Source organism: Pelmatolapia mariae, linkage group LG5 (assembly GCF_036321145.2).
Source record: "Pelmatolapia mariae isolate MD_Pm_ZW linkage group LG5, Pm_UMD_F_2, whole genome shotgun sequence".
Lineage (NCBI taxonomy): Eukaryota > Metazoa > Chordata > Actinopteri > Cichliformes > Cichlidae > Pelmatolapia > Pelmatolapia mariae.
This window is the reverse complement of record NC_086231.1, coordinates 30031481-30056500: the sequence shown is the minus strand read 5'-3', so window position 1 is coordinate 30056500 and position 25020 is coordinate 30031481. Positions and strand designations below refer to the sequence as shown.

Genomic DNA, 25020 nt, shown 5'->3' with positions numbered 1-25020 from the left:
GTTTTATTTTGAAAAACCCTAGAGGGACAGCATTCAAAGACGTGCTGTGTAAGAGCATCTGTGATTGTGTTAACCAGCTGAATGCATTGTTATCTGAACAAACACAAAGCACTTAACAATCTAGGTGCACTGACTCCTCAGCCTCTTTTTTGGCTTACCTCTCTGTAGTTTCTGACCTTTGTGCTACAGCAAGTGGAGAAGCAGGAAATAAAAAAAAAGAAATCCAGATGAACTAAAATGTAAATGCCTAAAATTATTTATAAGTACAAGGGTACATGCATTTACTTAAAACAGGCTTAAAGAATGATTTTTTTATGTTGATATAATATTAATATTTTAATATTCAGACATTTGGAGCTGATTTGATTGTTTTTCTAGAGGAATATGGCTTAAAAAAACAAACAGGGCAGGCTGTTTGATAATGGACACATTGCCCAGCAGTATTGCCCTATTAGGGTTAAATTAGTACACACAGGCAAAGCTCTCTGGCACAATTTTACGACAAAACGCAAGATGCATATTGTTCTGTGCAAAGAAACACCTTGAATTCAGGGTTTTAACAGACTCTTGCCTTAACAGCTTATGTAAGAAACGCCTAATACTAGTGTATACATGTCTGTGTACTTTTTTATGCCGAGCAGCAGGGCTGGGGTTGCTCGCTCAGTACTGGGGGGTGGCTGATAAGTTATCACTGAGGCCACAGACCCCAAACCATCCACCTGCTGCTGGCACCGCCACTCTCACACTCCCTGTCAGTTAGTCATTGAGGGCCACAGTGTCTCTTTAGGTGTCAAAGACAAACACACATATCACTGGAATCATCTGAAGGACCGGTAACTGGGTGTTGTAGGTGAATAGGCGCTGGGGTGTAGAAGAACAGTTTGGTTACAAAACCAGTGTGTCATGTTTGGGCCAAGTGAATCCTGTCATGTTTCATAATCTGCGAGTACGCTCACAGAATGCTTCCCTCGAGACAAATCTATAAATTATCACCCACGTCGCCCACTGATTCGTGCACGCTTCACTGCAGACCTCGAGGAGAAATAAGATTTTTCTTTATGCATTTGGTTTCATCTCGGCGAGTAGGGCCCTGTGAACATCTGGGCAAGTCACCTACTCATAACGCTGCATGACACGCACCACTGGGTTTATTGGTGATAAACCAAGTCTTTGACAGAATTTATCAATAGAAGCGTTTTTGCTTGTTTTTTGTTCAACTTGCTTAACAAATCCACAGTAGAAAAAATAATATGAAAAATGTTTCCTCCTAGTGCAGCTTCATTCATTAGCAGCCAACCGTTACAATACATAACCCAACTGATTCCCCAAAGACCTTGATTATGGGAATAATTTGTGATAGTGCCCTGTGAAATTACGGAGCGAGATGAGGGTGGGTTTCTATTTGAATCCGTTTAAAGCATCTACTCAAAGTTGACTCTAAACCACACTAAAGTGGAGACCAATCTGCAGTGCTCACCTCTGCAGGAGTTATCGTGAGCAAAACAAACACGAGACAAGTGTGGGGGGGAGGGGGAGACATGATCTTTTTCTTTTTAAAGGAATAAGATGATTTGGCAAGCACATCCATAATTTATACTCTTTTCCTCAACTGTCTGTATCTGCTGTTTATCTGCTGCAGCTGTCAGCTCTGCTCTGGGGAAATGGCAACAAATGACGGGGATAGATTAGCAACCACAGGCCTTCTCCAGTTCACTCACAAGGCCATCCGTTAGAGCCTTCTCTCTCCCGCTGCCTCACTGCTTGTCTCCTTTCCCATTCGTACTATCATTATATCACCCAGAGCTCGCAGAATAATCTTGTGAAAAGCTGTTCTAGCGTGGAAAGTGGGTGATTTAACTACTTGTTGTGGTGTGTGATCAGACAGATTAAACCCATTACTGGGAGAATTCACGTTTTCTCTGTGTCTAATTTGACTTTCTTGTGGGAAAAATACAAAAGGAGAAAACTGTGACGGAACAGCTTGCAAACACTACAGCTGTCATGTCTGAAATTACTTGTAACTGAAAGCAGAGTAGCACAGCTTAGTTTTAAGCATGCTCCTTTTGGAATATGTGGTACATTAGCACCCCCATGTGGAGAAAGTGCAACACTGCTGTTAAGCGAGGCTGTGCAGGATGTAAAACTGTACACATCTTTACACTTCAAACTAGGACACAAAGACCTCCTTCCCCTGGGCCATTCAGACTGTAAAGCTATTCCACCCATCCACGCCACTGAGTAACCCTCATCACTCAGGCCACTCACACATGGATTCTATACTCAGACCTAATCCATTGCACTAGTTCCAAGCACTTTGCAACCCGTCCTATGTGTCTTTTTATTGTGTGCCTTCCTCCTGTTTTGTATATACACCCCTCTTGTCTGTTATTTATTCTTGTTGCCCTACTATTTTTATTTTTATTCCATGCACAGTTGGTGTGGAGCACCCACTGACTCAATAACTGCCCAGAAGCATTAGCAGAATATCTCCCTTGCATGTAGATCAGGCCTTGGCATGTAGCTTTGTGTACATGTTGATATGGTGACAAAGACATGTGGATTTTATATTTTCAAGAAGATTTTAATGCACATTGTGTAAAAGAATACATCTCATTTAATTCCAGCTTTTAAGATACTTCATATGGAGTCACTTCATTTGATTTGTGGCAGAACAATAGCAGCACAAGTGAAAGGGGAGGTTTACAAGACAGTAGTGAGCACTGCGACGATGTATGGTTTATAGACGGTGGCACTGACAAGAGAACGGAGAACAAGAACAAGGTGGAAGTGGCAGAGCTGAAGGAGTTAATGTCACAGTGACAGCTCAGTTTGAAGACAAAGTTGGAGAAACAAGGCTGAGAGGGTTTGGACGTGTGCAAAGGGGGGGGAATAGTGGACTTGGTGAACAAAGTATGGTTAATATGGAGCTGCCAGGCAGGAGGAAAAGAGGCAGACCACAGATGTAGTGAAGGGGACTTGCATGGGGTTGATGTGAAAAGACGGTGCTAGGAGTAGGGCAAAAATGGTAGCAGATAATCCAATCTGATCCCTTAGAGGAACAGCCAAAAAACACTGAATACAATCATGGATATGTAGCCTGTTGCACATGGATAATTTGGTATGGTTTAATTTTAGATACTAGTGAGAGATGGAAAAAGTTAATTTCACATGCATGTCTCTGGACTGTTGGAGGAAGTTGGTGTGTCCTAGAGAACTCAACACACAGGCCTCTGCTAGAGCATGGATTTGATTTTTTTTGGATAGCCTCTGCACTCCATACAGTTTATTCAGCAAAACTTTTCAAAACAGACTTAAAAACTCAAGAACAGTCAAAAGAAGCTGAGAATTACACATTAAAGGGGGGGATACAACATAGAGTCTCAGTCATACACGTTGTTCCCTGAATAATACAGGGAGAAAAAAAAAAAAAAAAGAAAAAAGAAAAAAAAAAAAAAAAAAGAAGCTTAGACTGGCTGAATCACTTTCACTGCCTTTTTATTAGGTTCATTTAAAGCATTTGCCCTCTGAACGGGCACATCAGCTACTGAAACTGTTGTGCGTTTAAAAAATAAAAAAAAATAAAAACACATTGGTCAAAGCAAGGCGAGCAGGTGGTCTGTAACAGCTCACCAAGTTACACATTATGAATCCTCTCGCAGAATGACTTTGCCCACCCACTATGGTCACTGCACATGTGGTCTGGGCTTCCATGTAAACATTAACCACTTCCCTCCCTCGGTTTAGCATTCCAGTGACAGCAGAGAAGTAGCACCTTCACTGTTAATCTGTCATGAGCATGCCAACCAGCAGCCCTGTTACTAATGCCACTCCAACAAATAGCCATCTCTTCAGAGACTCCCCAGAGCTCCTTGTAGACATCCCTTTCCCAAATATCTCTGTAAAGCGGTCCTGGAAAAAAGGATTAGACAGTGTTTTAAATGACTTTTTCCCCCCCTTTAAAAGCACAAAAGTTGCACACCTCATGTCAACTTCATCCCCTGCTGACTTACCCATCCTCCATTTCGTTGGATCCACAGACTAATGTGATCATCTAGATACGCAGTCATCCAGTCTGCAATGTCGGGTACCAGCTCACTCATATTGCTGTCAATACAGTCCAGACACATTGCAGAACCAAAGACAAACAGACCAATTATACGCCCCCAGTTGATTCCATCCCTGAACAACTCCTCCATCACACTCTCGAAGCATTGCTGGGCTGTGTCTGGCGTGATGCTGAGGTGCGAAGCAACGTCCCTAAAAGACTGTGTGAACAGAAAACCAAACTGCTCCCCTGAGTCTAGAAGAGCTGATTTTAAAGCCTCTATGCCATTGTATGCAGGCAGAGATTTGGCCAGGTCTCTCTCAGTCCTTTGACCCCCATTGGTTGGCCTCAGAAGGGAAGTTGGGTGATTCTTCTGAGACAGTTTATAGCTTATAAAGAACTCCACCAGCTCTCGGTTACTGCACTGCATCTCCACTCTGGACCTCCTCTGCAGGGCCAGGCTAATCAAATGCCACGATCTCTCCTGCCAGTCATACCGGTGTATCATCTGGCACATTAGGCTTCACTTGGAGTGGCCACCTGGAAGCACAGACGGATATTGCAGTTACCTTCATTTTTTAAAAATAAAATTTAGCAACTCGCGCAACTGTGTTTTAGCATCCATCTCTAATGATTATAGTCTTTACTCTTCACCAGTTGTAAAAAGGGTAAACTTATGTATGAGGAAACAACTGCAACTGTGGCAGAAATTTGGAAAATACCGTTTTATGCGAGCTAACCGCAGCTAACTAGTAGTTTTTCAAGCTTAGCCCTGAGCTGTTCACCAGCATCACTTCTATACCAGAGCCTCTGAATGCCAGCTAACCATCGCTGACAGCTCCAGCTAGGAAGTCGCACGCTTGGATTCTACCAGTTTTAGCTTCACGTGCTAACCAGCTGCCACACACTCCGCATGAAACGCAGCAAAATTAGAAAAAAACTAAATCAATAAACAACTAAAAAATTCTATTTAAGCCGTGAACATGCGGCGCCTCCACTCACCATTATACCTAGAGCTGCTAAAACCTTGTTCTCCGTTTGAGAAAGCAGCTATGAAGTTTTAAAAACTACTGCTGCGAATACTCCAGATAAACGCACCTTTCTGAAGCGTCACACTTTGTGGCCTGGGTAGCGATGCACGCTGGCGGTTGGACAATTGTACGGTAGCAGCAGCCAGAAGTCCCACCCACTCATACAAAGCGACCAATCAAATAAGGAGACATTCCGGAAATTAGGAAGTCGCTGAAATTTCATTTAAAAACATATGCAGCTGCAACTGTTGTGACACTGACACTCAGTGAATTATACGGAGTGGCACTTTACCTGGTGAGTTAAATGTTCGTGTTTAATGAATAGGGGCCTCTTATTGTAAAGTCTTCTCATTTTGGAGCACTGGGCAACTTATAAACAAATGTGTCATATTAGAAAAAAAAACAGTATGCCCTAACGCTATCATGGAAGAGAAAGTGCGACTTCTGGTTGCCCAAAATGCCTTAAATTTACATTTATATAAATACACATCACTCTTAGAAACTGTTATTAAGTTTAAAAAAAACAAAACATTTTCTGCAGAAATACCTTTAAGCAGCTAATTTCACCTGGTCCAAAAGTTTAATAGCACAGAAAGAGCGCCAATAAACTTTATTAATCAAACACTTTTATTAAAATGTGTCCATAAGGAATTAACATATCCTACATTTTCTAAATGTTAAATGACAGTATGATGCAGTTCTTTGTCACAGTTGGGGGAAAATATGCAAATAGTTCAGTTTACATATTTCTTATATTGTGTAACAGCAAACCAGTGAGTGATACAGATGTGCATGAAGAACCTAACAAGGAGCAATGGCTAAAAATATATACACAACACTACCTACATAATGCTGTTTATTTTGTTTCAACACTGTTCAGAAAAAAAAATCAGCTTCTGATTTAGTGACCCACACATTCTGGTACACTATTTGTAACGGTGTTTGTTGAGTCATCTTTGTTTTAATACACTCCTTTATTACTCAACCAAGGCACACTGCAAGGCTTGCATTCCCATCTTGCAAAGAAATCTCCGTCTCTCTAGAAGCATTATCTGCAGGTTTTGTTTCTTCAGTCATGTTTAATGGTTCCTTGGATTGGAAACTCTCGTGCTCATTCGCATCGACATCTCCATTCTCAGTGGGTCTATCATCTGTGTTCGCTTCACTGTCAGAGTCTATGGAAATAGTCTCTGTGCACGTACTAAGTTTTAAGGTACAATTTAGTGTCTCACTGTGTTTGTTTTGGTCCGTCTTTGGAGTACGACAACTGATGCCTACGGCCTTCTTAGCAGAGGTACCAACAATTTTGCTTTCCTCAAAAATCAAGTTATGCTTAACTTTCTTTAGAGCTTGCATGTCAAAGCCGAGCAGCACCGACACCTTCTTGGTCTTGCAGTATCTCACGCACGTGCTTTGCTTGTTTGCAAAGTGTGTAGCGATGTCAGATTTCCACAGCCACAGACTCGCAGACAGCTTGTCCTCTTCTTCAGAAGAAAGGTACGGTCGCCGGTTGAAGTAGGCAGTCAGGAAATTTTTCCTGGCCTCATAAGTCTTGTGTTCATAGCTTCTAGGATCCAGAGCAAGCCCATCAGATTCAGCCTTCTTTCCAAAGATGGTGGAAGTCGTCTTAGCATCCTTGGCCAGCTTTATCCTCTTGGAGTTAGACATAGCCTGTGTTGATGGCTGCCTCTTAAGATAGCCAGCCCCAGAGGAGTTAAGTGTCAAGCCAGGTTTAAAGTTTTGGTTTGCTTGGTTCCTACCAACAGCCCTGCACTGCACAAGATGCAACGTAATTGTGGAAGCCACCATGTTGCTGGTGTACACCCCTAAGCAATGAATGCACTTGTACGTCATCTTTTTCTCAACTGGATGCATTGTTTGAAGGACTTGATGCCGTTCTCTCAGATGCATGGCCAAAGCATCGGAGATAGGCCCTTTGAGAATGGTGAAACACAGCGGACACACAGTCTTCCCAACCTCACTTGTTTGCATTAGTGAAGGGATACTTCCTGCAAGAGGTTCACTTTTCTTATCGGTCACTCTAGGATCGGGTAGTCTGACAAGATGTGGAAGACTATTCTGAACAGGCGTCGACTGATCTTGACCATTGATGGGTTCCTTCATGTTAAAAGTAAGAACAGCAAGCTGTACATTACTGGACTTATCTTGTTTAATGGTGAGGTCAAAGGTTAGAGGCGATGCACCGGGGGGTCCAATAAACTCCTCAGGGTGTGCCTGAGCTGTATGCTCCATAATTTTCTCAACGTTGTGGAAAGCAGAGTGACACTGTGGACAGGTTAAGCCATGGATTAGCATGTGATTTAGCAGTGTATCACTGGGCAGGTAGCGGTTACAAAGCAAACATTTGCTGGTAAAGTTGTGGATTTTCATGATGTACTTGGCAAGCGCCCACACTTTTTTCGCCTTGTGTGCATTCTCAAAATGAGCACTGTATAAGTTTTCAGGAAAAAGCTCATTGCAAACTGTACATATCTTCCACTTCTGTGTTTGGGCTGTGTTTACACCAGTACCAGCATTTTCAACTGCTGTACTGTTCCTCTGTACTGGAACAGTGGCACGCACCTGACTGGCTATAATGGGAGACTGACTTTTAATAACCGGGCCTACTGGCTTTAAATAGCCAATTACTTGCTGTGCATTTGGTTCAGGTCTAAGTGTTTGAGGTCTACTGACAACTAGAGGAGGCTTCTGTGACATGACTGGTAAAGGCTGAGGCTTGGAGACGATAATGTTAGCATGTCCAATCATGGTTGTTACTTGGGCACCAATGCGCTCATGGTACTCAACAACATGCTGGACCAGAGCCTCATAGGTACGAGTGGTAAACTGGCATCTTTTACAGAGGATGTTGTTGCCAACAACAGAACTAGCACCATTTTTCACAGATGACTCAGAAACCATACCAAGATATGGTGAGACAATATGCTGAAAATGTTCCCTGTAGATGTGCCTTCTCACCACATTGTATAGCGTGTCCCGAAATGTGCACTTTTTGCAGAAATACATTGCTTTCTCCACACCATTTCCCTGTTTGTATCTATCAAGATAAGCTTTCCCCAGCGCAGCTCCCTGTGAGCTTCCATAACTGTGCCGCGTTGAATTGGGTATGTGGAATATTTTAACATGCGTCTCCAAAGTTCTCTTGCTTGCAGTAAACGTGCAGTATGGGCAGTTGAGCAGGATTTTACTGTCCAGGAGTTTCCTGTGCACATTACGGAAGTGATTCTTGTAGCCTGAGTAGAATTTGGAAGAAAATGGACACTCTGTGCAGCAAAATGGCTTTGATCTGTATTCCTAAAAAAAATGTAAAAAAAAAAAGATAAAAAAAACATCAACAAAAACTTTGCATTAAGAAAAATATGCACATTAGTGCATGATAATGTGTGCAAGTCTTTCAGACAGGATAAAATCTTACCTGTGTTTTAGAGTATGATGGATCCCAGGCGCAGATATCAAGGCAAAGCGTGCCCTTCACAAACTGATCATTAGGGCAAAACTCTTTGAACTCCTGCAAAAAATTGAAAAGATCAAAGACCAACTCCAATGGAAATAAGTTTTTAACATTGTTACCATGTCTGTATAATATTTGTATATGCAAGTCTGTGTCGCACATCTTGGTTTTAAATTTGTACGTGTCCCCTCTAATCCCCCTTTTTTGTTTGGGTTTGACAAATAGCATCAAAGGGTAATATGTTTTTGATTTTTTCCCCCTTTATTCTTATGGAGACTGGTACTGAATTTCCCTTTGTCAAGCCAGAGCACTGGTGAGTGTATTTGTGAAAGGCAAACACAAAGAGGTTAGGGATTAGACTGCAAATTCATTCTCTGCAAACTACACTAAGCAAAGCTGTGGAGATGTATCCACACCTTTGGAGTCTGTCATTTTAAAGCTTGATGAGGCTGTTACTAAATACACACACACACACACACACACATATATATGTAGAGAGAGAGAGAGAGAGAGGACAAATTTGTTATCCTTATTACGTCCACCGATGATTAGGTGGCAATCAAAACTGCCTTAAAATTGTCACGTTGGTCTAAAACACGCACACACACACTTACACCTTACTGAAAACCATCTTTGGACAAGTGCATGGTATTTGGTCCATCAAAGCTACCTTTATGTTATTCAAAGTTCTTATCCATCACATGCAGCTCAAAACACACTTGCTCACCTCTGCTGCCTCCTTGCAGAACTCAAGTCCAATGTCACCGAGTGCTTTTTTCACTTGTTTCCTGGCTCTCCTGATTCTTGTAAGATTGTTCACCGGGAGCTGATACATTATCTCCTGGCAGACAGATATGAATTCTTCATTATAACCTCAGGTACATTTATAACCGGTATCACATTAGCCGGACTCACTAAGAGACAACACGCCCTTTCAGCACGTGTCTCCCTCTAGTACAGCGTGTTTATTATGATGACATTGTGTGTGTTTCAGAGCTTCAGGGGTCCGGCACTGTTTCTATGGTGACGCTTCACTACAACCTTGTTTCTGATTGAGTGGTGGGTTTGATCAGAAAGCCTAACCACAGAACAGCTCCACGACTTCTATTGTCCACTATGCACAGAGCTTTCGGGAATTACAGTTTTACAATACGTGTTAGCTTTGTGGACTAGCGTTACAGTGTTAGCCAGATTTAGCAATACCTACTGAGCACAAACACTAGCGTTGCATAGCTGCTTTCTTTCCCTTTTTTTCCACTTTCATTGACGATATTTAACGTTTTACTCACCTTGCAATAAGCCAGAGGACTAACTTTACAGGGGTTATCTCACGAAATTAATGGCTAAAATAAAAAACCGAGGGGCTGGCGGGACATGCAGATTGGCGGTGATGCTCCCCTCAACGCCGGTGCTCAGCAGCTCCAGTTAGCTAGCCAAGCTATCTAGTTAGCTCGCTCATCTGCACCGCAGAGCTGCTAGCTGGGGGACGAGTGACAAAACACAGCGGTAGAATTGTGCACAGCTCATGAAAATAGTACACTTCGAAAATGGGAACCTCCAGGGCCACCTATACTCCTCCAGTTCTCTGATTTTCTTGCACCGGAGGTCAGGCCAGCTTGCTGGCTAACGCGTTGATCAACTCTCAAACCAAAATGGCGACTACAAAAAGACGGAAGTCGTAGTCGGGCGCTGGGCTGGATTGACTGACCCGATTGTGCCGATTTCCCCCCTCAAATTCATGAAAACAATCTAGGCAGTTTAGAACACTTTCCATGATGCAAGTCAGATAAACAGTTTAACAAGTGCATTTTTTAAAATTTTCCCCCAAAATGAGCACATATCAAACGTAATTGCTGATTTTTTTTATTATTATTATTTTATATTTTTTTTGCAGATGCAGTATTTCTACTCAAAGAGAGAGCCAGACTTTGATAATATAGCTACTGTCATTCCAGTGGTTCCATAACTTCCAATACAACAGTGCGAGGTCCTGTCATCACCAGTCTGGTTACTGTCCTGTAGTCCAGGTAAAGAACACACTGTCCATTTACCTGGCACACAAACTGCCGCACCTAAAAAGAAATACATAAAATAAATTAAAAAAAAAAAAAAAAGGTTATGGGTTATATCTGTATCTTGGAGATTACTTTATAAAATCCAAGATAAGTATCTTTTTCAGTTTGTTTCAGCAATTTAACCTTAACTCCAGCAGCTGCTGCAGGGCTTCCAGGGTCAACAGCCTGCATATAACAAGGAACCATGCCTCTGACAACAAAGCCCCAGCCCAGGGCGTCTCCTATCACCTACAATCTCAATCAGATAAAATACACCTTAGACTTTAATGTAAGAAGAAGAAAAAACACAACTTTATTAACGTGTTAAGCTTGTTTTGACTTTTTTGACTTTTAGCCTTTAGGGGACTGTTGCTCAGGTATGCTAAATTGGTGCTATTAAATCCAATCAGAAATCTAAGTAATAATTTATACGTATAATTTTCATAACTCACCGTCAACACTTTCTTGATAAAGGGTGCACCAGGTTCCAATAATTCTTCACAAGTAACTTTTCTTTTAAGGACTGTGAAACCAATTAAAAGATTATGTCTATGTGCTTTCACAAACAAGCCTCATTACAGTAATATTTAAACTTTGATGATACTATGAAACATTTCACAGTTGAATATAAATAATAAAACACTCGCCTGATTTAGGATTACATTGTACTGCTGAGTGTGACAACAGCTGAAGAGGTGGAAATCCAGCAGAGTGAAACTGAAGGGAACTCAAACTACTTCGACGACCACCGGTAATCTGTTTGGAGTCTTTGTTTGAGCTCACTATTAGATATTAGTGGCAACATCAGAATTCATAAAAAAAACAAGGTGCATGTTGTGAAAATTGCAAGAATTTCCTTTTATTTCATGTTTACTCAGTAATTAATTTATTTTTATTACCACTGAATGCACGGTTGCGTTCCTTGGATGAGTTTCTGCGTAGAAGAAAGGGACTCTCAGAATTGTTGTCCTCTTGTGTTGATGCCATCACAGCCTCATCATTAACCTGCTCATTTTCAGTTAACAGCTCAGACAGGCGCCGACGCCGGCGGAAATTGATGCAGAACTGGTAGAGTAGCCCACTGTCAAAGAAATCATGCTTTTGTCCCACTGTGGGAGTTGGGGAGAGAGCAAAAAGCAAGAGTCTTAGTATAAATGGTATCTATGCAGTGTGTATTTTTACTTTTGATTGCAAGAGTCCCAGATGGCAAGCCCACCGCTGACAGCTGTACATCAAAGGGCAAATGAAAACTCCCCTCACCGTGCTGAATGATGCCATGCTCCTGCAATGCACGGCACAACTCCAGTCCCTGTCGCCGGCTATCTGCCTCTCCATTCTGAATGAGATAGTCAATCAACTGGCAGCCAGGAAAGGAGCGCTTATAAGTAACACCATGCTCCTCTCTCAGCTGCAGAATGGAGTTCTTGTCTGCTATAAGTCTATAAGAGAAAACAGAAACAGAATCAGATTTAAAATAGCATGCAGTGGAGGAAAAACCTGGATGAGATACACCTTTATTGAGGTCTTTCAATTCTAAGATTAAGCTGATCTTTCTCAGACCAGAAAACCTGAAGCACAAACAGACCAGCTCTTACTGCTCATATAGTTGTTGTCCTCGCATGAAGATTTTCACCTCTGTGTTAAAGGGAAATGTGCCATCATCCTTGCGGAAACGGTACAGCAGTTTGGCATCCTTGAATTCTGCCCTCTTGTCACAGACTAAGAAAAAGGCAGTTTTAAATATAAGTCGTGAAAGCAACATGAGGACTTAGCTTCAGGTAAAGAAGAGGAATTAATTTCAGCTAAAGAAGGGAGAGCTTCTTTAGCTGAAGCTCTTGCTGGTGCTTCCTTCTTACCATGGTGTAAAATGTCATGGTCCATGAGGTGCTGCATGAGGCTGGCAGCTGTTGCTCGATCTGCAGCTTCCTTGTGGCTCACAAGCCAGTCTATAAGCTCGTGTGCCACAAAGCAGTTAGGGTAGGTGCGAAAGTGGTAGCGTCGATCCTTAATCAGTTTTCCATCGTGAAGTCTGAGCCTTAAAGTGGTGTTTAAATTAGCCGTGAGCCTTAAAACTGACATCAGTCATCTGCCTGACCTGCAGAGTAGAATTTGCCGACATTGTCACCGAATCTGTTTCGTCTTACCTGAGCTGTTCTCCTGCGATCATGACTTCAGCCTTGTGTTGCCTGGCCATGGCCTTTAACCTAATGCTGCTTGTTCGCTCCATGCTTCTTATAACTGGACACAAGAGTGAGTGAATCTGACTTTTAGAAATGGCCGTCATGTTTACCGAAACACACAGAACCCCATTGTCATGTGGGAGCAATGTTGTGTATACAGAAATGACAAAGACGTTTTTTTTTTTCTGTTTTGTTTCATTCAGTGCTACAGATATTAGTTTTTCATTTGGGTGTTTGGGTAAAACATCCTGCTCCAATTCTGAAGTACTTGAATTTAAATTATTTTCAGAGAAACACGGGGCTGTTTGCTTGCGTGTTTTCTATACAACCTAGGTTGTGTTTTCTATAACTGAAATCAAATTGTGTTGTTGTTTTTGTTTTAGTGAGTCATTCCTGAAATACTGGTAACATAAAACTGAAAAATGCATATATAAGTTACAGTTTCCTGGGCAACATCGTTGTTTTAAAGGTCACCATACAGTTATCTCACAAAACAGAAAACTAGAAAAACACGCTTCGTATGTTGGTATATATCCTAGCCTTCATCTCAAATAAAACAGCTGTTTTTGAAGATTCAGGTCAATATCGATGTATGCATCAAAATATGTGTTCTCAGATACAGATAAAGTGGAGTTTCTAGGGCTATGATATTGTGTTGAAGTATAAACTTGATGTTGCAGTGCCTAGAAATTCTCCTTTTTCTTTGACTTGACTGTTTTGATACATGCTTGTTACGGCAAAAGAACCGTAGTGCCAGCTTGTGACGTGCACTTAGGCTGTGAGCATCCTATCATTAGCACAGGCTATACCACAAAGCATCACCCCGGTCTTCTGGCATGAATCCTGTTATGTGTCCCTGAGAAATTTTTGCTCAGTCACACTGTCTCCTCTCTTCCTCTCTTCCCAGCAAGTCGAACTCGCTGAAACAATTCCTGGCCGTTCTCAGGCAGCAATTTCTATTGGTTTTGGCTTGAGTCTTTTTATCTTGTCAGTAAAGCATTCACTATCATTGGAGTAAGCGCTGCCTGAGAGGGTCAGCTCAGGGCAGGAACATTACTTAACCCTTCGATATCCTGTGCATTTGTGCTTTAACTCTGGTTAGCCTGGTATCTGTTATGTCAGAGCTGCTGCTGAGCTGCTGACTTCTGGTGGGATCCCTCAGGAACTTCTTCGTGATGAGGCTTTGCATCTGTAATACAGTCATATTCCCTAAAGATGTAGTTTGGTTAATTAAAATGGAAAATATATATTTTTTTTTTTAAAGTAGCATTACCATTGTTTTATACACCTAAAATGTATTTGGCTTTAAGAAATAAGCAGTGAAGACTGAACAAACATATATTTGTACATTAAAATGTGAGCTTCACAATTTAAATCTAATAACAGGAAAAGCAATAGAGCAGCGAATATACCATATCCCTATGAAAGCCACTGCAGTTTAGGCCTCTGGCCACAAGATATCAGTATTCACCTGGGTACCAACCAAGGAGCACAGCAATCACAGTAGGGTCAAATGAATTTTCTAACAGCATCCTGTAGTTGTTCTTTTCTTAATGAATAATGACATATAAATAACCATAAATTCCTAAATTACCATAAACCAATTTGCAGCAAATTGTGACTGAAGGAAAATAAATGTATGGTTCTATTATAGTTCACAACTAATATTAGTTTTTAAGAGACAAATTCATTGCCATATATTTATTCAAAATCCTTGAAATCATATCCTTATCGTTCAGACGATTATGTTGTGTTTTTATGGGTTTTTGTTTTTTTGTTCTCATGGCTCTAATTCACTTTGGTGCATAATTTTTCCTGTGGGGTGAATTTGCAATATGCGAAATAGAGGGCGGATAAAACAATAAAAATAAAGAAATTAAACACAAAAGACACTACAGAATGGAGTTTGCGCCTCTGAGCAGACCTTTATAGGCTTTGGTCAAGTGACAATCACGAACAGATCGTGTGGACTCGTTCGTAGAAGCTTTTATGCAAATCTTCCCTTTTTCATTGGAGAGCAGGGTGGAGGTGTAGTCTGAAAGGCGTGACATCACACAATGCAGCTTTATGAAGAAAGTGCGCTTCTCCTGAAAAGGCAGAGTTGCGTCCAGTCTGTTGGCATCACCGGACTTTTAAGTTCCTAAAGCCAAACAAGCTGCGCGGTGCGACATCGCAATTCAGCGTAAAGTTTAAAAAGGTGCTCTCCTGTTTTTTGCTGTGATTTTTTTTCACGAGTGGTGTTTTCCCCCTTTGTGATCGAAAGTTTGGAAATACTTCATAATTTAAAAAAAAAATTATTATTCGGGTTTTGTTTTTTGGGCTGTTTTTTTTTTTTTTTTTTTTTTTTTTTTTTTTTTACAAGTGACTGCGATTTCACTGGCTGCATGAAATATCAGTGGACATTTGGAGCTCTTTAAAGAGACCGGCTTTCCATTTACCATGACGACTGAGGCGCATTCACACTTGGGACTGCAGAAACCCCCCATGGATTTCGTCAGCGACTATGACTTGATGAAGTTCGGCGTGAAGAAGGAGACGATGCAGGGGCTGGATCGCTCTTTCCATAGACCAGACTCCGTCTCCTCCACTCCTGGCAGTACACCTTGCAACTCTGTGCCTTCATCGCCAAATCTCAATCCTAACGACCACAGAAACAACGTCGAAAACAGCCAGTTCTGGATACCCAACAACGGGGGTTATCCTCAGCAAATGTACCCTCAGGCTTTTGGCCTGACACCCGAAGATGCGATGGAGGCCCTCATCGGAGCCACAGCGCAGCAGGGACATCCATCTGCGCCCCACGGCCACAATCCGCCACCTTTCCCGGCTGATTACGATGGCTACGGCCACCTGAACGAGCCTGTCCAGCACTACCCGGGTCTTCCGGGTCACCCGGACATGCAAGGTATGCCCAGCAGTCACTGCCAAGACCCATATCTCAAAGATGACATGGGGTGCGCATCCCCTGAGTCGCCGGAGGCCCAGCAGGTCCTCGGTGCGCACCACCATCTCCAGCAGCAACACAACCGCCACGACAGGCGATCCAACGCCGAGATGCACTTCTCAGACGATCAGCTGGTGTCCATGTCAGTCAGAGAGCTCAATCGGCTTCTCAGAGGCCTAAGCAAGGACGAGGTGATGCGTCTGAAGCAGAAGCGCCGGACCCTGAAAAACAGGGGTTACGCGCAGTCCTGCCGCTACAAGCGCGTGCAACAGAAACACATTCTGGAGCACGAGAAGACGAACCTGCTGTCGCAGGTCGAGCAGCTGAAACATGAACTCAACAGGCTGATCCGCGAGAGGGACGCATATAAACTTAAATGTGAAAAACTGTCCGGTGCAAACTGTTACCACGAAACAGGGTCTACCAGCGACAACCCATCCTCACCAGAGTATTTAATGTGAGTTTGTAGATTATCTGCAGAACTGAATCTTTTCCATGTATGAGGGGTGGCATGTTGGCCACCTGGTCGCCTTGCTCCTTACCAAATAACTCCACGGATTTATCAAGTTTAAAAAAAAAATCTCTGGCATAAAGGACACAACTCAACTTATTGTAATAGATGCAACTAGGCAACAAGTAATGAATGGAAATTAGCAAATAAGCATGCATGCAGGACATGTATGAGATGTCTTTATTTTATACAGGCATATCTGTATTTTGTCTCAGAGGACGTACTTGAAATCAGAGGATATTTGCTTTGAATAATTATGCAACCATATTGTTTTGCTTCACTTATTGTTTGATCCTCATTTTTGTGATTTTGCTTTGCTTAGCTTTTTGTAGCCAGGATTATATTTCGTGTTCATCCTTTCTTTAAATAGAAGGCATCTAATGTTAGAAATCACACGTCTATTGTTTTTATGACGCTGATTCTGCTGGACAGATGTGTTCCTTATTTGCTTTTCTTTTCAATGTAATACACAGTTATGCAAATAATTATGCAGATTTTCATTTTTTCATCTACAATGTTTGTTTGTTGGTTTTTTTTAATTCATTTACTATGGATCAATAAACCTATTGTGACTTTTTAAAATCGTGTCTCATCTTCTCACGAGTAAATGTTTTACCCGCGTGAAACATTTACTTCCACTTGCACATTTGTCATCGTGGCTTGCTGTAGTTTTTGGAGACATCCAAACACATTAATAATCATATACACAACATAAAAGCAAAAAAGAAAAAAAAAGAAGATAAATACTATTAAAAAAAACCAAAGTCTACTATTTGTACATGCTACATAAAATAAGGGTATCACAGTATTTCAGCTAGTGCATAGTGTGTATAAATATGAAAGTAAATTGGTTCATTTGCAACTGAAAGACTATAAGCACATAAACAAAAATCTAAATTAGAGCAAAGTTCACTTTCCTCATCATAATATTCCTATTTTCTTATTCTTCCAAAAAACAAATAAGAACAAAGTGTATTAGTTAGTTTCGGCGGATGAAATGAGGAGTGGCTTTCTCTCGTTCCCTGACCTTTGCCCATCATGGAGTACTGCTTCCTGTGGGACCCCAGCATGTGAAAGCACAGGGAGCTAACTAGCCGGGGCTGTGGGGCACAGATAAAATGGAGTGGAAATCAGGCTTCCCTTCTCCTCTCTTCCTCGGACAAACACCTCTGCATTCATTAACAGAGGAAAAGAGAAACAACAACCACGGCACACTGCTCCGCGCTCTCTTGGCCAGCTTCAACATTTTTTTTTCAACTTGGTGTTTTGTTTTTTTGGAATTTTTGAATTTCCTTAGCACTGATCATTCTCAGTTTAAGATTACAACAATATTTGGATGAGCGTGTAGTTCCAAGGCCAGGGTAATAATCTGTGATAAGTGGTTACATTGTAAATTGAGTTTATAACCTCTGTGATTGCCTCTGCACAGAATATCTTGGAGAGTGTTTCACTGTCAGACGAGACTTTGTTACCGTCCTCCCTTTCAGTGAGAGTTTGGACTGGCAGGTGGCTCACTTTAGTCTGGAAACCAGATTGTCTTTTCATGTGTGACCACCCCCCCCACCCCCCAACAGTTTTGACCTCACCTCTCTGTTAAAGCAAAGCAGGCCTGAAGTCACAGCACAGGTGCAAAAGCACTTTCTTTCTGAAAACAGGCCTAATCACAGAAGCTCAGGGATATCTAGATGGCTGCGGTGCTGAATCCTAATAAAAAGGGTTAATCTGTGGCTGTCATTTGTGAAAATGAGCCTATATTTGTGAACAGTAAACAAACAAAGGTATGCATGAACACTTAACCTATTCAGATAACTGCTCTCAAAAAACAGAGAAAAATATAATAATTAAATGAGTTGATTTGTTTCAAATCACTGATCAAGTGAGATATTAAAATCACGTGCTCGACATTAACCTAAAACTGTCCAAAATTATATAAAATTTAGATTTTTCAGTGTGTAACTGCATAGTTGCAGTAGTGGAGATTTTTTTTTTTTTGGTTCAATGCTCTTGTGATAATGTACACTTGCATGTTCTTCACATTGCGCACACTTATGCCTCTCACAAAAATGTGGTTTTTAGAGGAGAGTGCTTTGTTATCGGTTGTGTGTTTGCGCACTTGCGTACATCACACGTGGATTTCCAAGCAACAGTGGAATAATACAGTAGAAGTGTTGGTGAGGAAAGCGGTTTGTGGTACTGTGTGACAGTGCGCAGGGTGCCATTGTAGAAACGATTAGCCAGCTCTTTTCCCTCGCATGTGATAGGCTGTTGGGGCCTGATGTGGGAGCCTCGCGCTCCACCACCACCACCGCCGCCGCCACCCCCTCCTCTCCCCTCCACTCACCCCTCCCTGCCACCAACACCCTGAGCCCACAGCGCCTGAGGCTGGCTACTGAGTCAGCAGGAGGGAAAGGTGTCTGCACGGCTGTGGCATCAGAACAAGAGAGAAAAATAGCAAGAGAATGATGAAGAGCAGTGAAAACGGTTTAGAACAGACATGCTTGCATTTTTTAAAAACAGCGAGAAGGAATGGCTGCAAGATGAATGATAAAGCATGCTAAAGAGGAAGCATAATCATGCCTATAATTTTAAAAAAAATCTCTACTGCAGAGGGCTTATTTTTTACACACACACACACACACACATGTCTGGTTTGCTATCCTCGTGGGGACATCCCATTGACATAATGCTTTCCCTAGCCCCTTACCCTAACCCTAACCATTAAAAATGAATGCCTAACCCTAACCCTTACCCTAAACCTAACCATAACCTAATTGTAACCCTGACAGTAAAACCGCATTTTGAGTGTGAAAATTGCTTTCAACCCCGAGGGGACCTGGATTTTGGTCCCCACGGTGCAGAAAGTCCCCACCAGGATAGTAAAAGTCAGATTTTGGTCCCCACCAGGATAGTACGAACCCGTACACACACACACACACACACACACACACACACACACACACACATACACGTATATTTATTTCATAGAGTTTAATGAGACGCTCTGTCTTAATTTAACCAGAACACACTTTTACACACACAGAGAGAGAACCTCAGAAGGAATGGTGTGCAGTGGAAACACTCGGACGGATTCATCAGAAGCAGTTGAATGTGGTGCCAACCTCTTGCCTGAGTGCTAGGGTTTGCCAAGACTTGGCTGTGTCTCAGACAGCGGACACAGACAGTGGAATGCTGCAGCTACTCACCATTGTGTGCATGGGAGAGGCACAGGAATGCAGGCTGCCAGGCTTCATACACTAACACCAATGAACACAGCCAGAGGCCTCGAGCCATGAGGGAAGACCCGGCCAAAAAGACCCCACAGTCGAACATCACTTATCACTTCCATCTGTGATATTATACCCATTCTCCTCTTGACAGTGTTACTTTGATCCAGCTCAACTGATTCTGGTGCAGCATGACTCTTTCAACACTCAGTATCTTGTCGGGGTGGCTTCTGACTTAATGCAACAAAGCCGCTCAGAGATTAGATACCAAATGGATGTTTTGCTCAAATCAAGTCAGAATCATTTGATCAACTGAGCAAATGTTTAAACACTGTTGATCAATCAGTGAATTCTACCTTTAGAGTAATGATTGTCGCTAATCTTCCGTAGCTAAATGTCAGCTGGCCAGACGCTTGACCTCTGACCCCTCACCCCCAAATAACAAACCAGTTCCAGCCTGAGCCAGTTTTTTCACGGTTGTTTTGCAATAGCAAAGCCTCATACTGAGCGATCGTCTCTAAGAGCGACTTCACGTGAAGTGCAGAGCAAAGGCTGGGATGGAGGACAGGATGGACGAGGGGCTTCCTCTTTCACTTCCTATATGAGGGTCCAGTCAAGTGACTCTTTGTGAGAGTGTTAGCCTGTGTGTCTCAGGAAAACGCAACTTCGATGGCTGTGGTTTCCGCTCAGGATGTCCAGTCGTTACTGCGCACAGTTGTGACACTGTGAATCATGCAGCGATCACACACGCACACAGGCATCTCCATGGACATAGCACACATAGAGACATGCGTATGCAAATCCAGGACTTTGCGTGTGCGTGCGCCTTCTTGCTCTCTCACACACACTTTTTTAAAATAAAATCATGTGATTGTGACGATCTTTTTTTTTTTTGGTCAGAAGTGTATTTTTTTATTGTCGTGGCTGCTGATTACAACAGCAGTTTTTTTTCCCCTTGTTGCCACATCCTGAATGATTCCACTGTAATTATGATTGTACTACTGGTAATGACTAAAGTTATCACATGATGGCCTCTGAAGGATTCAACGGACTGGATTAATATGTAGCCCCAGGACCACAATAAAGCTATCTTATTGGCGTAATAAGGAATCTGGCTTCCTGGGGACGTTGTGTCCAACGTGTTTGTGCATGAACTCTTGGGGATCTGATAGGAAGGCCCTCTGATAAAGTGCTTGTCACGTTCCAGTGGACACCACTGAGAGAAGTCAGACAAAGTCCTGTCACATTACAGACGGTGGACTTTGGTTACAGAGCAAAGGTGATGCACTGTATGTAATAATTATACAGGTTCCTCCCAGCATGACAGAACCATTATAAAACAGCCTGAGCTTGAGGGTTCACTGTAGTGCACAACAGTGGGGTAAATTAACTCTGCAGTTGATGTTAAAATGACTAATCATTTTACATGCATGGTTAGAATTCCACATGTTAACTTTCCTTCCTTTCATGGATACGCATGGTTTCATGAAGGTCGAAGAGAAGAGAAGAGAAGAGAAGAGAAGAGAAGAGAAGAGAAGAGAAGAGAAGAGAAGAGAAGAGAAGAGAAGAGAAGAGTCTTTCCCTTTCAATCCCTGCAAGGATTTCCTGTTCTGTTTTATGGGGGTCATACAGCTGGCAGGCGCCCTCCTGTTTCTGTCCATAATGATGACAGGCATCCATTAGTGCACAGTAGAAACACGAGTCACCGAGGTTAAGTCAGCCCCCCCACGACAGCCTCTTCCCTTTCCACTGCGCCTGGACCCCAGTACACTACCTACCTATCTAGAGAAGATAATTGTAGCTCACAGTTGCTGTTGACAAAGCTTTGCTGATTAAGGGTCAACTGTTGCTCAGACACCAGTATGTTTAGCACAACCTGGAAAGCGGGTCCAGCCCCTGGGGACGTTATTGGGTCTCTGGTCTATAACATACTTGCATCCGGGAAAAGTAAAGGGGTCGCTCTGGTTTTTGGGAAGAGCCCTGCAGATGAGAAAATAAACACTTCTGGCTGTTGTTAGGAAATGAAAGACAAGAAATCACTTTTTTTGGTGAGGGTGTTAAAGAGAGAGCAGGAGTTTCATGGTCTTGACCTCATATTTTACATTGTGCTTAGAGGAATGAGATGAAGAAAAATAAACAGATCAAAATATATCCTTTAGAAAAATAACTAATAACTGTGAAGTTTAGCTGAAACTTTAGAGCTTTCAGAAATTACAGTTGTCACTGCACATGCACAATTCGACACCCTTCTTCATAAGTTTCTGTGGGTGTTGCTGACATGAGAGTATGGCTGTAGTGTCATACATTTGGTGAAGTCTAAGAGGCCTCCTTGGAATTGGGTGTGTCACTCTCCCACTAATGTGTCACGTTATCATCTCCCTTGTGTCAAAACTCTTCCTTCGTGTTTCACAGAAGGCCTTTGGCTGAGCTTAAAGTCATATTGTTTTCCCCTCTGGCTGATTTTAGCACCGCTGTCTGCATTATATGCAGCTGGAGGACTTGGCAGAGGACTGTTCACACACCCATTCTTTGATTCTTTGGCCATCTTTGTCATCATGTTCGATGTGAAGCCTCAGCTAAAATAACTGAGGAACAACCAACTGTGTGCTGTGGTTGGAGTGTCAAGGAGAAAAGCTTGTTATTGGGCAACCCAGAGCTTATAAGGGATCTATTTAAGGGGCTGCAGGCCTTTATCCTACAGTGAACCCATGTACTTGTTTGCTCTGTTTGTGGCCAAGATACAGGAAGTACTTTGTTCTGGCTTCTGTAATAGCAGAGAGAAAAAACCCAACTTCTCAAAAAGAAAAGAAAGAAAGAAAGGTTACAAGAAAACAACAAAGTCGACTGGGTGTGTGATAACAATTCCCACTGAATTTAAGATATAGTGCACTCGCAATAAAGCGTTCGAGGCTGCCAGCAGTCACGTCAGTCTAACAAATCTGGTTATCTTTCACCGTGATCGCTGCAAGCAGAAGTAAAAATTGCATGATGAAGAGTAATGAATGCAGACAATGCATGCAAAAAATATAACTTTATGGCGTTAAACCTCCAGTAACAGTTTTGTTTTTGCGCCAAAACACAGTGTGAAAACAGCAGGGCCACATTACCTGCTTTAGATCAACATATCAAACTTATTAGTTAACAGATCCAACTGATACGGGGCTTCATTCGGAGCTTTGGGTTTTACAATCAAGCATATATTCACTCTCTTTTTTACTCTGTAGTAGATCTTTATCGGTAAAATTCTCCACTGTGTTCACCAGGTAGTCTGCACAAACGGTGTGCAGCTATCTCATGCATCAGTATATGTTTGTTTCTACAAAATATACACCTAAGAATAGTTGATGTGTTTAAGTTTGGACCAAAGTGGTGGTCTGACTTTGACATACTTTAAGAAAAAATATTGATTACAGCAGCCTTAAGAGCTTTTGTGAAACTGTCCAAGGGGCATGTGTATTCAAAACTTTCTCAAGCTATATCTCTTATTATTGATTATTATGAAATGCAACTGATTTCCACTGCCTTTAAAAGGCAAACAAGAGCTTGGAAGGCACTGACGAATAGTCGCAAATCATTTTTAGAAACGCAGCAGACCAGCGAAAAAGAATCGAATGCGATTAGTGTAAAGGAACACACCGCCCACACGTGGCTGCACAGTATCCTGCAGCACCTCCGAGCTGTAGACAGCGGGAGTTTGTGCCCTCTGACATGTAAGCCCCAAAAACCTCAGCCTGCGCTGGCTGAGAAACACTGAACTGTCCAATTTTTCTGGGAATCCCCCCACCTGCCAGCCTCACATAAGCTTACCCCGTCTTCTTGAGAACAGATCTAACATCACAAAATCAGATAAATGAGTGAAAACGATACTGCTGCAGATAATCAGACTGAACACTTCAAAGCCAAGAGAGACAAAAAAAATGTGTTTCTGTGTCTCTGTGCTGCACTGCATCTGGAGTGAGTATGTCAGCATGAAGTCTCTTTTTTTTTTACAGGCAAGGTCAAAAGGTCATCATAAGTCTGTGAGTGACAGCAGTAATGGTGAGTGGGGCTATATTTAAATCCCGTGGAGAGGAACAGCCTTGACTTACGCGTGGACCCTGCTCATCATTTTTTTTCCACACAAATCTGAAACTGCTTCTTTTATGTCCAGCTGACTTAAATAAAACCATCAGCATTGTCGCAATGACAAATATTTTGAGATGCTGAGTGTGTAATCATTCGCAGAATTATCACCGGCTGCCTCTGAATTAAAGGGGAACCAAATGTTACAAAATGTTCAAAAGTAAATTCTTTTTTAGGATGATGTTTTTATGTCCACTGATTTTCAGAGTAGGTTGAGAAAGAGCCGTCTCACTATGGATTTTACTGGCCTGTGTGTGACAAAGTGGACTCTGCCTTTAAAGATTTATTTGTAATGCCCTGCTGAGGAGTCCGGTAGCTTTGTTGTCTCAATGGATCTGAAGGCTGAATGTGTTGATTTGTTTTGGTGAAGACAAACTGTGGTTGAACAGTAGAAGCAGTGGAAAGCACGGGCATTGGGCTTTCCCACAGAATTGGCGGAGAAGACTTTGAAATAGGAGTGGCTTCTCTGAAGCTTTGTCAAACCCTGATTACCTGATAAATCTGTCAGAAGCCGCAGCCCCTCTATAAGAACCTGTTTTTTTAAAATATGTGCTAGTAAAACCGATCTTTAAAGGACTAATCCTTCAATCCAGAGTCAGTGTTTCATCAGCAGAATACACCTCGAGTGGTTGAATCAACGAGTGCTTCCCAAATCTGTCACATAAATGAGATTAATGAAAAACGTGTGCAGATAGACTGCGTGTTGTTGCCCTTTCAGACTAGTTTACCCCCCGGGGCTACGTTGACATGCACACGCATAGCTATCTGTGCTGCTATCTCTTTACAGTATATCTGTGTCAGCAGTGGGCTGAGGCAGGAGCATGAGAAATGGAGGCGAGCTCAGTCCTCAGTCCCACAGATAGGGGCTGTGTACTTAACTGTAAACAGTTTCTGTGTGTGTGTGTGTCTGTGTGTGTGTGTTTGTCTCTGTTTCTATCTGTTTTCATCACCTCTGGAAAGGTGGCATGACAAGTCTTCCCACAGGAGCAGCAACAGCCGAGAGTTGCCACCCCACACCTTCCTCCTATCTCCACCTCACTTGATGACATGGGCTTTATCACATCTGCATCTGCTGGGCCAGCTAGTCTTTCCCCTTTGTTTAAGGATTAAGAGATGTTGCTGAACCCAGCATAGAAAGACAAATTGGGAGCTTTCTGACATCCAAGTGGCACCGATGTTTTCCTCTGTGAATAGGCTGTATTTTAGAGTCCAGCAATTATTCAGAATCTAGTTAACAGTGTGCAGAAGATGGCAGGTTCTCTTGACTGAATCACCTCTTTGATGGCTGCGATGGACTCCCTCTCACTCCTCAATATGGAAATGTCTTCTTTTACTCTAAACTGCATTAAATGATGTGTCCTGTATGGCCTCTAGCTGCTGGGGAATGAAGTGGTTTGTTAGATCAACATTGAGAAAGCTGCTGAAATTTTAACTCCT

At 42.3% G+C, this 25020-nt stretch overlaps 4 protein-coding genes across 5 annotated transcripts; 1 reads left to right on the top strand and 3 right to left on the bottom strand.

Moving 5' to 3' along the window:
- Positions 1-2592: 2592 nt before the first annotated feature.
- LOC134628075 (bcl-2-like protein 1) lies at positions 2593-5199 on the bottom strand. Of its 2 annotated transcripts, none has more exons than XM_063474706.1 (3): positions 5144-5199; positions 4011-4585; positions 2593-3909 (listed from the first exon to the last, which is right to left on the bottom strand). In XM_063474706.1, exons 2-3 carry the CDS (start codon positions 4560-4562, stop codon positions 3781-3783), a joined length of 681 nt encoding a protein of 226 aa, XP_063330776.1. In that variant the 5' UTR covers positions 4563-4585; positions 5144-5199; the 3' UTR covers positions 2593-3780. The 2 variants fall into 2 exon arrangements, with proteins under 2 accessions (XP_063330776.1, XP_063330775.1); XM_063474705.1 differs by having other exon boundaries at positions 5048-5161.
- Positions 5200-5698: 499 nt separating this feature from the next.
- adnpa (activity-dependent neuroprotector homeobox a) lies at positions 5699-10215 on the bottom strand. Its single transcript, XM_063474704.1, has 4 exons — positions 9838-10215; positions 9276-9389; positions 8513-8605; positions 5699-8391 (listed from the first exon to the last, which is right to left on the bottom strand). The coding sequence occupies exons 2-4, from the start codon at positions 9381-9383 to the stop codon at positions 6058-6060; spliced, it is 2535 nt and encodes an 844-aa protein (XP_063330774.1). The 5' UTR covers positions 9384-9389; positions 9838-10215; the 3' UTR covers positions 5699-6057.
- A 227-nt stretch (positions 10216-10442) lies between these two features.
- On the bottom strand, positions 10443-12847 carry si:dkeyp-97e7.9 (DEP domain-containing mTOR-interacting protein). Its single transcript, XM_063473191.1, has 9 exons — positions 12747-12847; positions 12459-12637; positions 12198-12321; positions 11863-12041; positions 11502-11711; positions 11250-11384; positions 11055-11125; positions 10747-10851; positions 10443-10620 (listed from the first exon to the last, which is right to left on the bottom strand). Exons 1-9 carry the CDS (start codon positions 12827-12829, stop codon positions 10495-10497), a joined length of 1212 nt encoding a protein of 403 aa, XP_063329261.1. The 5' UTR covers positions 12830-12847; the 3' UTR covers positions 10443-10494.
- A 2247-nt stretch (positions 12848-15094) lies between these two features.
- mafbb (v-maf avian musculoaponeurotic fibrosarcoma oncogene homolog Bb) lies at positions 15095-16784 on the top strand. The gene has a single exon (XM_063473190.1). It carries the CDS (start codon positions 15222-15224, stop codon positions 16185-16187), a length of 966 nt encoding a protein of 321 aa, XP_063329260.1. The 5' UTR covers positions 15095-15221; the 3' UTR covers positions 16188-16784.
- Positions 16785-25020: the final 8236 nt, after the last annotated feature.